General features: G+C 36.2%; 1 protein-coding gene across 1 annotated transcript; it reads left to right on the top strand.

The window, feature by feature from the left end:
- The first annotated feature begins 98 nt into the window (after positions 1–98).
- Positions 99–13,377, top strand: CENPL (centromere protein L). Its single transcript, XM_010984541.3, has 5 exons — positions 99–531; positions 4,416–4,592; positions 6,945–7,196; positions 9,779–10,321; positions 12,444–13,377. The coding sequence occupies exons 2-5, from the start codon at positions 4,419–4,421 to the stop codon at positions 12,513–12,515; spliced, it is 1,041 nt and encodes a 346-aa protein (XP_010982843.1). The 5' UTR covers positions 99–531; positions 4,416–4,418; the 3' UTR covers positions 12,516–13,377.
- The last annotated feature ends 218 nt before the right edge of the window (positions 13,378–13,595 follow it).

Here is a 13,595-nt window from a genome sequence, read left to right as displayed (position 1 = left end):
CACTGCGGAGGCGTCTGCGTCAGGCCGCAGAGGCGTCTTGCGTCAGGCCGCAGAGCGAGTCGGGAAACGATTTTAAACAGAGGCGGCGGCAGGACGCTAAATTGCCGCTTTCTCAATGGCGGGATTTCCGAGCTGGCCCTAGCTCCTGAGGGCTGAAGTGGAGAGGGGCGAATAGGGACACACTGTCCTTTGCCCTTTCCCTCCGCGAGCAGAAGCCAACTCCGCAGGAGCGAGGGCCGCGGAGCTGGGTTAGCGAAAATGTCCCTCCAGGCGTGAAGTCTCAGGGCTCGGCTGGAGTCGGAGGGAGCGGAGGTCTCCCAGCTGGGCCCGTCTGCGTCCTTCGTGAACTCACCTGTGGTGGAGCGAGAAGGAATTTGGGAAGGGCCAGGGGTTCCTCCGGACTTTCTCTTAGCTGTCATTTTGGCGGCTTTTTTACTTTAGGGGATTCCAGTCTCGTCGTAGTTTTGGATCCAGAATTGAAGAATGATTCGTGAAGGGAATGGATGACAGCGTCAACACGACATTTTATCGGTAAGATGCTTCGTTATTGGTCCAGGCGTGGCAGTAAACTTTATATTTTGCCCCGTTGTGTGGTCGTTATCGTTACAGTACTTGTGTTTTTACGACGTGCTTAGCATTGGCCTAGGCATTAGCGTTGGGGCGATTGGAGTTAGGTGCTGGTGGCGATGTACGAAAGTGATTTTTAAGCCCAGGTCCCTTCCTTCACGGACTTACCACAAGAAAAACGGCTTAGTTGTAATTGTGTGTTTTGAACTGCAAATGCAAGAGGCATTGACTGGAGAGCTGGCTCTGCAGATGCTTGGAAGCTTCTCCCGAGGAGAAGAGGAAAAACACAGGCATGAAGAGCAAGCAGCAGGGTGATGAGCAGTCTAGATTAGGGGGCGTATGCTTGTATGTAAGGCGCTGGTTCCTAACTTTTTTTTTTAGTTCAAGTATAGTCGATCTACAATGTTGTGTTAATTTCTGGTATACAGCATAGGGATTCAGTTATGTGTGTATATATATTTTCTCTCTATATATTAATACTCCTTTTCATTATAGGCCATTGCAAGGTATTGAATATAGTTCCCTGTGCTACAGTAGGATCTTGTTTATTTAAAGTATCATATACTGGGCCTTTCTTCACTCCCTTCTCCCACCATGTACACACGCATATAACATTTTTCATCCAACCTTAGAGGGCTGTTAGATTTTGGAAAGACTGTTCATTCATGGATCTTGGGGTAAGAACTCCTGAAGTAGTAGAAAATAAACCTGAATAAGATCAGATAATGTGGTACCTTAATCCAGACGGAGAAGTTCTGACTTCATTTGTTCAGATTTGTGGATATTGTTATGGGATCTCAAACAAGGTAATGACAAGATTAAAGTGGTGTCTATGGAAAGACTAGTCATTGATTGGAGAAGGGGGTTACGATTGGGAATAAGTGGCTGTAGTTAAGAGTGGAAGTGAAGGCCAAATCTCAGAGGGCTAGTATATATCCTTTTAAGAAATATGTCAGAATTTGATGATACATTGGATGTAAAAGTTAAGTTGAGGGAGGAGTTAAAGAGAAGGTGTATTTTAAATGAGAAGAATGGAATTATTACTGAGAAACAAGGTTGGAAAGGAAAGATTTGTTGTGAAATAATGTTTAGCTTTGAATTTAATGCGTTTTAAGACACAAAAGCTTAATGTTCTACAGAAAAATGGAAAGGCAGTTGTAAAGATATGAAAGTAAAGATTTAGGAGTTATACGCAGAATGAATGTTTTCATATGGAGAATGAGTGGTTTCAGAGTCTGGGAAGACACCCACTGTTGGGACAGGAGAAAGAACAGGAATCAACAAGTAAATCAGAAAGAACTGTAGGAAATAAGGAGGAGAAAAATTAAGTCTGAAAAAAAACAAGATTAACAGGAAGTTTGGAGGAGTAAGGGGGAACAAATTTGATGAACCAAGTATTAGGCCCTGGTTTTGGCAAAAACGTTGGTGATTTTCAAAAGTGCCGTTTCTTTATAATGATGGATACAGAGGAGAGATTGCTGAAGATTTCCAATAAAATATTTATTAGTAAGTGGAGGCAGTAGTTGTATACCACATTTCCAGGAAATTGGTCTCAAAAGGAATGATATGAATAGGATTTAAACCAAAAATTTTTAGTGTTAGGACTATTAAAATATGCTTGGCAGTGGAAGAAACGTATCCTGTGGAGTAGAGACTAGAGATGATAGAGGTTTGAAATAAACACGGGAGGTGGTGTCAGAGGGAGATGTGAAGGGATATGGAGATATAGTCTGTTGGTTGATGGATTAGCTTTAGAAAGCAAGTAAAGGGACCTCTTTTCTTAGAATTGGAAGGAAGAATATTGGGACAGTAAATTATTGAGTCAAAATTTATTTTTAACCTCTTAATTATTGAGCAAGGCAGAATTATACATTATTGTGTATGGAGTGAGAACGTAAAATAGGTATAAATCACTTTCTAATATTTAATGCATAGATTGGGCTACTTCACATTACCACAGCATTAAATACTCACGGGAAATGTTTTCTCAAAGCCAGTCCTTTCAGAGCTAATAGTCTTTCTCACCTAGAGAGACTTTAAAATCTTTTTGGAATTTACAGCATTTCTCTTTTAAGGAGTCAAATTTAGTAGGGCTTATTTTGCATTGACATTGATCCCTGTTGGAAGGCAATGTGGAAGGGGATTAGACCACCATCTCTGGTGTTAGACTGTCTGGGTTCAAAGTTTGGCCCTTGCATCTTTATAAGTTACTTCATTTCTTTGTCTTCTCATCTGTCAACTGGGAGTATAGTAATCCATCTCATAGGATTGTTTGAGGATTAAATGAGACAATTTTTGTTAAGGGCTTGGAAGAGTACCTGGCACATGATGAACACTCAATAAATGTTAGCAGTTATTCCAAATAACACATTTGAAAGAAACACTCTATGTGAATGAGACTAATTAAAATTCTCTTTTGAATAGACAATTCATTATGCATTTAAAGCTAGAATGCTTTAGAGTAGCTGCAATTTGAGTTGTCTGTTATTATGATCTTGCTCTGGGCATTATCTGAGTTTTGAGAACTATATATTTAACTTATGGAGTTTTGTGCAAGATATAGAGGGTGTCCTACTTTGATATAATGAAATTTAAATGTAGTATTAAATAAAAGTTCATTTATGAGAAAAAAAATTTAAAGGGTAACTAACTGTGCCAGTACTTGGGAGTAATTTTTATAGCTTAAATCATAATTCCTTTCAATGAAAGATGTGTTACAATTTTGGAGTTCTGTGAAATATTTCTGTTCTATTAAACCAATACTTGCTTAATTAAGGAGCAGTCAGCATTATATTAGGGTAATTATAGAAGAGAAACATAAAGAGCATGGTTTCAGTCAAAGTAGTTTAGTCTTTTTGGGAAGAAAAAACGTGCACACCAAAAAAAAGTACAAAGAATTATATGAATATGGGCCAAAATCAGTGGTATAGATTAAGTGATCGAAGAGAGCTGTATGAGCTTGTGTATTATTAATCTCCAAAGATTTTATAGAACATTCTTGAAGGATTTTATAGAACATTCTTGAAGGACTTTGTTAGTCATCTAGAGGGCTTTGGGCTTTTTTCAAAATAGTTATCCCTGGGGTCTCATTCTACAACACCCTTCCCCCAAGAAGTGTTTTACATAGGGTTTCTGGGGGAAGAAGGCTAACAAACCCCTACTGTTTAAAAGGGGGTCAAATTCAAACTTGGTCGTAATGGAGGTGAAATGGAAAAAGAACACTTCACACAGGGAATATAATGATAAAGCACATGGAGACAAGAATGTGTTTATGTCTAGGGCAAGTAGGATAAGGACAAGCTGAATTACGAGAGATCTTAAATACCCAGCAGGAGCGTAGAATTTATCTCATCACTGTAAGATTTTTGCACAGGTGACTAATAATAAAGTGCCATTTCTGAAGAGCTGATTACTTTCAGATAAGGAAAATCCTTAGTTGTGATAATAAGAACCTGGCTAAGAAAGTAGCTTTGGGAACAGATGACAGAAACTGTTGAAGGAAAAAGAATGTGCTTAATGACTACATGTTAAAAAATTTGAAAGTGGGAAACTATTTAAATTAATTTAGAAAATTGACAGGAATCTAAAAAAGGACCAGCTAGTTTTTGGAAGGAGGAGGATGGGAAGGAGTTGAATTTAGTTTTGAACATACTGTGTTTGAGATATCTGTAAGGTGATCATAAAAATAGTCAATAAGAAATACAAGACTTGGTTAAAAAGTCAAAACTGGGGGCAGGGACTGGGAGGAAGGACAAAGAATTCTTTTATAGTAAGGAGAGAAATCAGTGAAACTATGAGCGTGAATTAACTTTTTAGTGTTTAGAATTTCTGGTTTTATTTATTTATAGACCATGGATTCTTACAATGCACCAGAATCAACTCCTAGACAAAATGCAACCTCAAGGCTTAAAGATTACTTTATAGGTGCCACCCCTCTGCAGAAACGATTAGAATCAGTCAGAAAGCAGACTTCATTTGTCCCGACTCCACCTCGAAGGAAACTTCCCCAGTGTTCACAGTTACAGGTATGTTTTTTTGTGTTCCTTTGTGTTACCAATAATTGAGAATACCTGTGAATAAAATGTTTCAATTTGTGTTACTGTTTGTAGTATTTTCAGTATCTTCTTACCTCCTTAGGTAATAAAATAAATTAGAAACAGCTAAAGCAAACAATTATTCACACTCTCAGTGTCACCTCTGTTATGTATTTTAAGGTCCTTCAATCTGGAATATTTCCACAATGTTTCTTTGTCTTCTTTGACATTGACATTTGTTCCTCCCCTCCCCATTTTAAATAGAATATTCCTCATTTTGTATTTGTTTGATGTTTTCTTTGGACTGAAGTTATGTATTCCTGGCCGGAATACTGCATAGGTGCTGTTGTGTCCTTCTTGGGGAATAACATCTGGTAGCACACGGATGATGTGAGTTTTGATCATTCTGTCAAGGTGTTGCCCAGTAATTATGGTTTTATTCACCTCTGCAACTAATAAACTGTCTATGGGAGGACACTTTAAGATAATACAAATATCCTGTTCCATGTCAAAATTTCGCCTTACACTTACATCCGTTATATATTGATAATTTTTGCTTGATCCTGTCTTTATCATGATGGTTGCAAAATAATGGTTTTCCATCTCTATTTGCTCCTTATTTACCAACCAGCCTTTGGCATTCTATTGTAAGTTCTCACTTCTCCATTTATTTATCTAATTGTTAGTAATGGACTCATGAATTTCTGTTTTTCAAAATTTTCTAATTCCTTACTAAACTATTTTAGTGTTTAAATTGTCCCAGATATGTCTGGTGGCAACATGCTCTGTTTTGATCATTTATAAACAACCTTGAAGGTATATAACATTAGCAATTTGTAATTTTACTGAAACATGAAATAAAGCCCTAGTCAGTACAAGTTTGGTGTGTGGTTCTGAGTCACTTAGCAGGGAGCCTGGCTTATCAGTCACCCACACCTTCTTTGTAACTTTGTTTTCTTATCTGTGTTATCTGGGTCTAGTATCTTTTGGAATATGAGAAAAATTTTCCTTCTTCGTGAAAACTTTCTTAAAAAAAAATTACTGGTGCTAGTAATGAAAGTGATGGTTCTTAACCAGAAAACAGAAATTGTGTGTAAATTAAAGACTGGAATGTCTAGTTCAGTGTTTCCTTTTCTCTATGATACAAGTGATTTTGCTGTATCTTTTGACAGTAATAAGTAAAAAGTTTATAACTTTTTGATAAAAGTTTACAACTTTTCCATGAATACTCTCATCAGAACAAATATTTTTGTCAAATGGACAAACTGTACTGAAAGTTCCAAAAGATAGTTGGGGCCAAGAGACTATGTCAGAAAGTGTGGATTTTATAGAAAAATTCAATTCAGGATAAAACTAGGAGCTTATGTGGAGGTGTATGTGAAAACCCTCAGCAATGCATAGGGCTACTATAAACGAAGTATTTTGTTTTTGATGGTACCTGCGGTTCTAATAAAGCATGGCCAAAATACTCCCACGTATCTTTTTATTTAATCTACCGAATTAGAGTGATAGAGTGAATTTATTGCCGAATAATTTTAGAAATTACTTAATTAAAACCAATCAGATTAGATGCACCAGGAATCGTTACTATTTTCAAAATCTATAATTTGAAGTTTCTAAAAGTAAAACAAATATTCATCCAATAAATATTTACTGAACAACTGTTCTAGATGGCATTGCTCTAGGTGCTAGCTAGAGATGTAATAGTGAATAAAATAGGCAAAATCTCTGTTCTCATCAAACTCATGCTCGAGTAGGGAAGACAGACAATAAAAATCAGACAAGTATGTAATGCCAGATGGTTATAAATGCTGTATAAAAAAAAGCATTTTTAAGGAGATGCAGAGTGACAGAGTTGGAATGGGTTGCAGGTATTACTTTATTTTTATTTATTCTTTTGCTTTTTGTTTGTTTGTTTGGTTTGGTTTTGGGGGGAGGTAATTAGGTTTATCTATTTACTCATTTATCTTAATAGAGGTACTGTGGATTGAACCCAGGACCTCTTGCATGCTAAGTGTGTGCTCTACCACTGAGCTGTGCCTTCCCCACTGGTGCTACTTTAGATAGGGTGGCCTCTTGAGTAGCATTTGGGCAGAGGCCTAAAGAAGGAAAGGAACATGCCATGTGAAATCCATGAGAAGAGCATTCCAAAGGGAAGAGAAGGTGTAACAGGTGGAAAGGCCTGTTCAAGGATGTTCAAAGAGTCCTGCAAACTCCAGTTTGGCTGGGGTGCAAAGATCAGGCACCCAGAAATACAGTTTTATTAAATACTTAAAATACTATGATTAAGTTCTTATGAATATTTCCTAATTCTTAAACTTTTTTTTGTCTTGATTTTTTTAGGAAGATGTTGATCCTCAAAAGGTTGCATTCCTTCTGCATAAACAATGGACTTTATATAGTTTAACTCCCTTATATAAATTCTCCTATACTAATTTCAAAGAGTATTCTAAACTTCTGAGTGCATTTATTGCTGCTGAAAAGCAAAAAGGACTTGCTGTGGAAGTGGGAGATGACTTCAACATCAAAGTGATTTTCTCTACTCTCCTAGAAATGAAAGGAACACAGAGGGACCCTGAAGCATTTCTTGTCCAGGTATATTGTATAAGCAAGCAATACTTGCTTCCTACGAGAAAAGAATCTGCATTGTCTTGGTTTAGAAATTGTGGTATTACTGTTTTTAAAATTCTTAAGCTTGTTTATAATCTATTTGTAAACCTATTTTATGTCTTGTTTGACCAAATTATAGAAATTAGGTGTGACCAACTTTGCATTATGTGCATTATGGCTTTTTTTTTTTTTTAACTAGTAATCAGTGTGTTAGATGGTTTAACTCATGTCATTAGGTTATTATTCATGCCTGCTACTTCTGTTTCTGCTGAGTTAACTCATTTTAGTCATCGACAAATGAAGTTCTGAAATAGTTGAAAAGTCATGATTTTGTTTGTGTGTTTATTTGTATAGATCAGGGGTCAGGCCAGATCTGATCTGCTGCTTGTTTTATAAATAAGGTTTTATTGAAATAGATCCCTATTCATTTTTTTACGTATTATCTATGGCTCCTTTTGTGCTACAACAGCAGAGTTGACTAGTTGCTACAGAGACCATATGGCTTGCAGAGCCTAAATTATTTACTATCTGGCCTGCTACAGAGAAGATTTGCTGACCCCAGTATAGACCACTGTCCAGATAGTGTCTAGAATTAGGTTCAGCTGTATATTACAGAAAGTCTAAATAATAGTAAATTAAAGAAGATAGAGATTTGTCTTACAAAAAGGTGTCGAGGTAAGCTGTTTAAGACTGGTAAATGCTTCATGAAATTACTGATAATCGAAGCTGCTTCTCTCTTCCCTACCATCCTTGGTGCATGGCTTTCATGCTTGCTGTCACATTGTAATCTAAGTTGGCTCGTGGAGCTCTGAATATTATGTGTAAGTTCAAGGCAAGAAATGGGAAGAAGATGGAAAGGGCAAACAGGGTGCCTGCCACTGTGTAGATCTTTAATGAGACTTGCTGAGACTCATCAACTTCTCTTTACATCCCAGTTGAAAGGGAGACTAGAAAAATTTTCTTTTTCAGTGGGTGCTTTGTCACCTTAAGTAAAAACACTGTATTGCTGTGGAAGGAAAATACATGCTGGGTAGGTAATTAGCAGCCTCTGTCAAGTGAAGCAGTTGATGCCCAAAGAAGTTACATGGTTAGCATGTCATCAGGCAAGCAAATGTTCTTGTGAGGAATAGAAATGACCTCTTGAACTCCTAGGTTAGTGTCCTAATAGCTTTCATGTTAAATCTCATTTCTTAACAGGGTTACAAGACTCGTAAGTTATTTTAAAAAGGGGTAGACATCTGGGCTTTAAGGTATTTGGAAGGCTTATAACTTCTTGAACAAGAAGGAGCTATATGGTAAAAGTAATTGTTTAAATGATCATCCTAAAGGGATATGATGTAGGGCTGTGATCTCCACCTCCTGGTCAAACTTTAAAACTTCTGTGAATATCTGGAAGGTATGTTTGTTATGTAATTTACAAATTTAAAGTTTGAGGAGTTAGTCAATCTGCTGGAAAATATAATCATGATTCTAAAAGATCTGAATGGATTGGCACAATGGGCGAAATTGAGATTAAAATTTTAATAGGGATAAGTTTACTGCCTCCGTATAGGTTGGGGGGAATTCTCCAGTTAACAGCAAAAATGAGTATGTAGGGCTAATTTATGTAACACTGTCAACTAAAACCCAGAAAACTATTGCAGTCTAAAATTATATTAATAAGAGTATAATCTGGGTTAAAGATGGTGTCAGTCCTGTAATCACACCTTTTTGAAGTAATTATGTGTTCTTATGAATATGTCTCCCCTGCAGAAGAATTTCAGAAAAGAGTGTCCAGATAGTGTGAGAACTTGAACGTATGTCATAGGAGGAATGGTTGAAGAAACTGGAGATAATGAAATTGGCAGTATGTATGATAGGGATCAAGTATTTAAAGGTTTTTCTCTGTAGAAGAGAAATTAGATATGATTTGTTCTATGTGCTCATAAGGAAGAAAGCAGGACCAGTGGTTGGAATCCACAGGGCCTAACATATGTAAGAGCATTTTAAGTGGATAGAAAGAGCTGCCTTAGGAAATAGTGACGTCTTCCTCAGTGGAATAATTCAAGCGCATTGGATTTGGTGACCTTTTACAGCCCCTTCTTTAGAACTTTGGTTGAGATTTTGAGATTCTTTTTTTCTGGATACTATACCTGGTTATACCACATTGGCCTCCTTTATTTTGCATTTTGATTGCACCAACATCTTGCCATATACCATGTCCTGATAAGAATATTAGGAGAAAGGTCAATTAACTTGGTAAACCCTAATAGTGATCAGGAAGACTGTGCCCTCTGTGGTTTTTGGCAGGTAATACAACGTATCTTCTTATTTTTAAATATACTAATTAATGTTGAGAAGATATAATTTAGAAGTAAAGGTACTTTTAAAAAAATTTACCTTATTTTTATTGTGTGTGTGGAGGTAGTTAGGTTTACTTACTTATTTTCAGAGGAGGTACTGGGGATTGAACCCAGGACCTTGTGTATGCTAAGCGGGCGCTCTACCACTTGAGCTATACCTTCCCCTCCTGAAGTAAATGTACTTTAGAATTTAATGAACCTGTTTGATTTTCTTCTTCTTTGCAGATCCTATCAAAATCTCAATTGCCTTCTGAACACAGAGAAGGTAAAGTGTTGTGGACTGGTTGGTTCTGCTGTATATTTGGAGATAGTCTTCTGGAGACTGTTTCAGAAGATTTCACCTGCCTACCTTTATTCCTTGCAAATGGAGCAGAGACTAATACAGCCATAATTGGAACCTGGTTTCAGAAAACTTTTGACTGTTATTTCCGTCCCTTAGCAATCAGTGCGTTTAATCTTTCCTGGTTGGCTGCTATGTGGACTGCATGCAAAATGGACCGTTATATGGCTACCACTGAATTTCTTTGGTCTGTACCCTGTAGCCCTCAAAGTCTGGACATTTCTTATGCCATACATCCAGAGGATGCCAAAGCTTTGTGGGACAGTGTCCATAAAACACCTGGGGAAGTTACTCAGGAGGAAGTTGACTTATTCATGGATTGCCTGTATTCACATTTCCATAGGCATTTCAAAATCCATTTATCAGCCACAAGATTGGTTCGTGTTTCAACATCTGTAGCTTCAGCACATACTGATGGAAAAATAAAGGTTAGTTTGAGCAAATCTAGTTAAGTTTTTTTTTTTTTACTTGTTGCGTAGTTTTCCAAATGTATGGCAATTTTATTTTCCACGTGGAAGAAACACAATGGAATGTCTTCTAGTTCAAGACAGAGAGATTTTATTTTATGCTTTGTAAATGGTTTGCTGAAAAGTTTTTAGTTTTCTAGATGCAGCTTTATAATCGAAGGATATTGTATGCTGTGTTCTGTAGACTGGTAATAATATGAATTATTCTGTAGGAGCTTTGAAGCCTTCAGAATTGTTTCTTGTCAACTTTGAAATAATTATCAGAGTAACAGAGGATTTTGTGTGTTACATAAGAAAATTATAGCAGAAACACAGAACTAAAATATAATCTTTGTATTTTAGGTTTTTCTATCCCTACAGGGAAAGAAATAATAGAGACATTGTTTTACTGTCTATGAAGTCCTCATTAGGAGAAATATCAGAAATAAAATGAGAGTAGGCACTTAAATATATTTAAATATATTATGTTAATATATTTAAACTATATTAAAATACAGCCATAATAAACACTCAGTGAATATTGGTCTTGTCCCTGTCCTAGGTGTTTAACATACTTTAATCTTTAGAGAAACCCTGTAGTTAGGTGTTTTTATCTGCATTCACTTTATTTTTAAAACAAGGAAACTAAAGCCAAGATAGGTTTAAATGACACAGCAAGATAGCTTAGTAAGGGGAAGAGTCAGGATTTAAACACTTAACCTCTTAGGTTCCAAGAAGTTCATACTCTGTCTATAAGTACTACATTAGTGCTTTTCAAACTGCAAGTCATAATGCAACAGTAGGTTGGGAAGTAATTTTGATGGGAAGAGACCAGCTTTAAAAAAACAAAAAAGAAAAATAGAATAGAAAATATAAAAATGAGTGTATTACATGTGGTTAGGATATACATTGCTTATACTGGGTCGTGATGTTAAATTTATTTCTTACTGTGGTTTGCAGTAAAAAATTTGAAAGATTGTACTATACCATGTTACTTTGACATTATAAAGAAAGAATTTACATTTTAGCACCTCAGAATTCAACTTCATGAAGTCTGCGTATTTTTAAATTCTATTTCCATATGCTCTCATTCTATTAGTGAACTACATTTAAAAACTAGTTTATATCATGTGTTCTTACCCATTTATGAATTTAAGGGTGGTCCTGTTTTTTCTGGTCTATTTTAAGAAGCTCTCTTTTATTATTTTTTTTTTTTTTTTGAGGTGGGGAGATAATTAGGTTTTTACTTACTTGTTTTTATGTTTAAAGGAGGTCCTGGGGATTGAACCCAGGACCTAGTGTGTGCTGTGTGTGTGCTCTACGACTTGAGCTATACCCTCCCCGCTAAGAACCTCTCTTAATGATGTAAGACAGTAACTGTGGCTCCTAGGTTCAAGTAATGCCGTGATGGTAGCTTACACTTATTAAGCACTAGCTGTGCCATGCATTATTGAGCATTTTACACATACTGTCTCATTTAGTTTTCACAGCAACCTGTCTGCATAGATTGTAAAGAGGAAATTGTGGCACAGAGGATGAGTAGGCTTCCTAAGATCACACAACTAGTAACTGGAATTGGAATTGGAACCTACTCATCTGACTCAAAAGCTTATGCTTTTAACTGCAACGCTGTATTGCCTGTCAAAAGTTTGAAATTAATGTATTCACCAGATTTCTGCCTCTGCTTAGTTTCTACAAGACACTTGTGGAATTGTGTATCCCTTTGAGAAGAAGGAAGCCATGGAACTCTTTGTAGAAAATGTAGATGCTCAATTTGCATATAAGTCCAAGGGGTTCGTAGATACCCCTATGCCTCTCTCTTCAGGCAGATAGCTCACCCATAGAAGCCAGGATAAACAAGAACCCTAGTCTAATTACTCCTAAGCACTACTGACTAGTAGTTGTAAATTTATTACAGTCAGTTGTCTTCGTTAAATAAAGTCTATTTGACTTAGAACAGCAATGGTTTGGGCTCATGTTTGTATCTTAGCTTGTAGATAATGGATTTTAAAATAAGCCTGGAATATTTATCAAATATCAAACTACTTTGTTATAGTTAATTCTATTTTAATTTTAAATGTCTTTTTTTTTTTTTTTTTTTCAGATTCTGTGTCATAAATACCTTATTGGAGTTTTGGCATATTTGACAGAATTGGCGATTTTTCAAATTGAGTGAGGCCTTGTGGGGACTATACATTATGGATTCTATACTTTTTTCTCACTGATAATCTGCTGAATTGCAATGCTGAGAGGGACTGCAGAAGAAATGGGCATCTCTCTCTGCATGTTTTCCTTACAGTGCCTTGGAAATACCCAGATGACAGTCAAGAAGTGTCTAGAAGAACAAAGAAGGTGGTAGTAGATGAACTACAGCCAGGTGCTCATGTAACAGTCATGATCGTCTGGGAGCCAGTCTCTAGAATATGCCGAGTTCTTAATTTGTTGGCCATCTTTCTAAATTTATATATGATGTTTATTATGTGAAACTTTTAGGATTGAAGTGAGATATCTTTAATGTTGACTATTTCTGATTTGCATCTTTAAAACCTTTAATCACTAATTTTAAGCGTTTTAGACTTACACTTAGAATTTGTCTTCTGTAGGCATTTTCATAGCATTGTTTTGCTGTAGAGAACTGGCAATCAAAATCCTTCCCAAGGGAAACTAAAGTTTACTATACATTTTTTTAAGCCACTAATATGCTTCTGTTTTTAATACTGTTCAATTCTTACTGCAATGTTGAATTAAATATTCACTTTTAAAATGAAGCATGTGTTTATCGGTATCTTGGTGACAGATTTTTAATTAATTTCTCAGGAATGGGAAGCTTTAGGCTTTTTCTGTAGCACAAAGGTTACACAACAACTGTACGGGATCATACAAATTGTAGAGTTGAAAGACACCTGTGAGCCTCTTTTGAGGGCAGAAATTATATTACTTAACTTTCGTGTTCCTATTTTGCTTTAGCACAGTGCTTGGTAAATATCTGTAGCTTGCTTAAGTAAATTAATTTTAACCAACTCTTTGATTTTACAGATGAAAACTATGAGATCGAGCAACTTTGACTTGCACAAGATGTTATATCTAAAATTCTTCTTTTTACTCACTGAGCAGAGGAAGATTTTAAATAATATTTTTAAAAATCTTGTTTGAAAGAAAATAACTTTAATGGGCTGTCATTCAAAACAAAGATTAACTTCTGGAAGGGGGTATTATTTCACATATACTAGGAACAGCAGAGGTAGTGGGAAAGCAT

The sequence above is a fragment of the Camelus dromedarius genome, chromosome 23 (assembly GCF_036321535.1).
Source record: "Camelus dromedarius isolate mCamDro1 chromosome 23, mCamDro1.pat, whole genome shotgun sequence".
NCBI lineage: Eukaryota > Metazoa > Chordata > Mammalia > Artiodactyla > Camelidae > Camelus > Camelus dromedarius.
The sequence above is the reverse complement of the archived record's forward strand: the minus strand, read 5'-3'. Positions and strand labels throughout refer to the sequence as shown.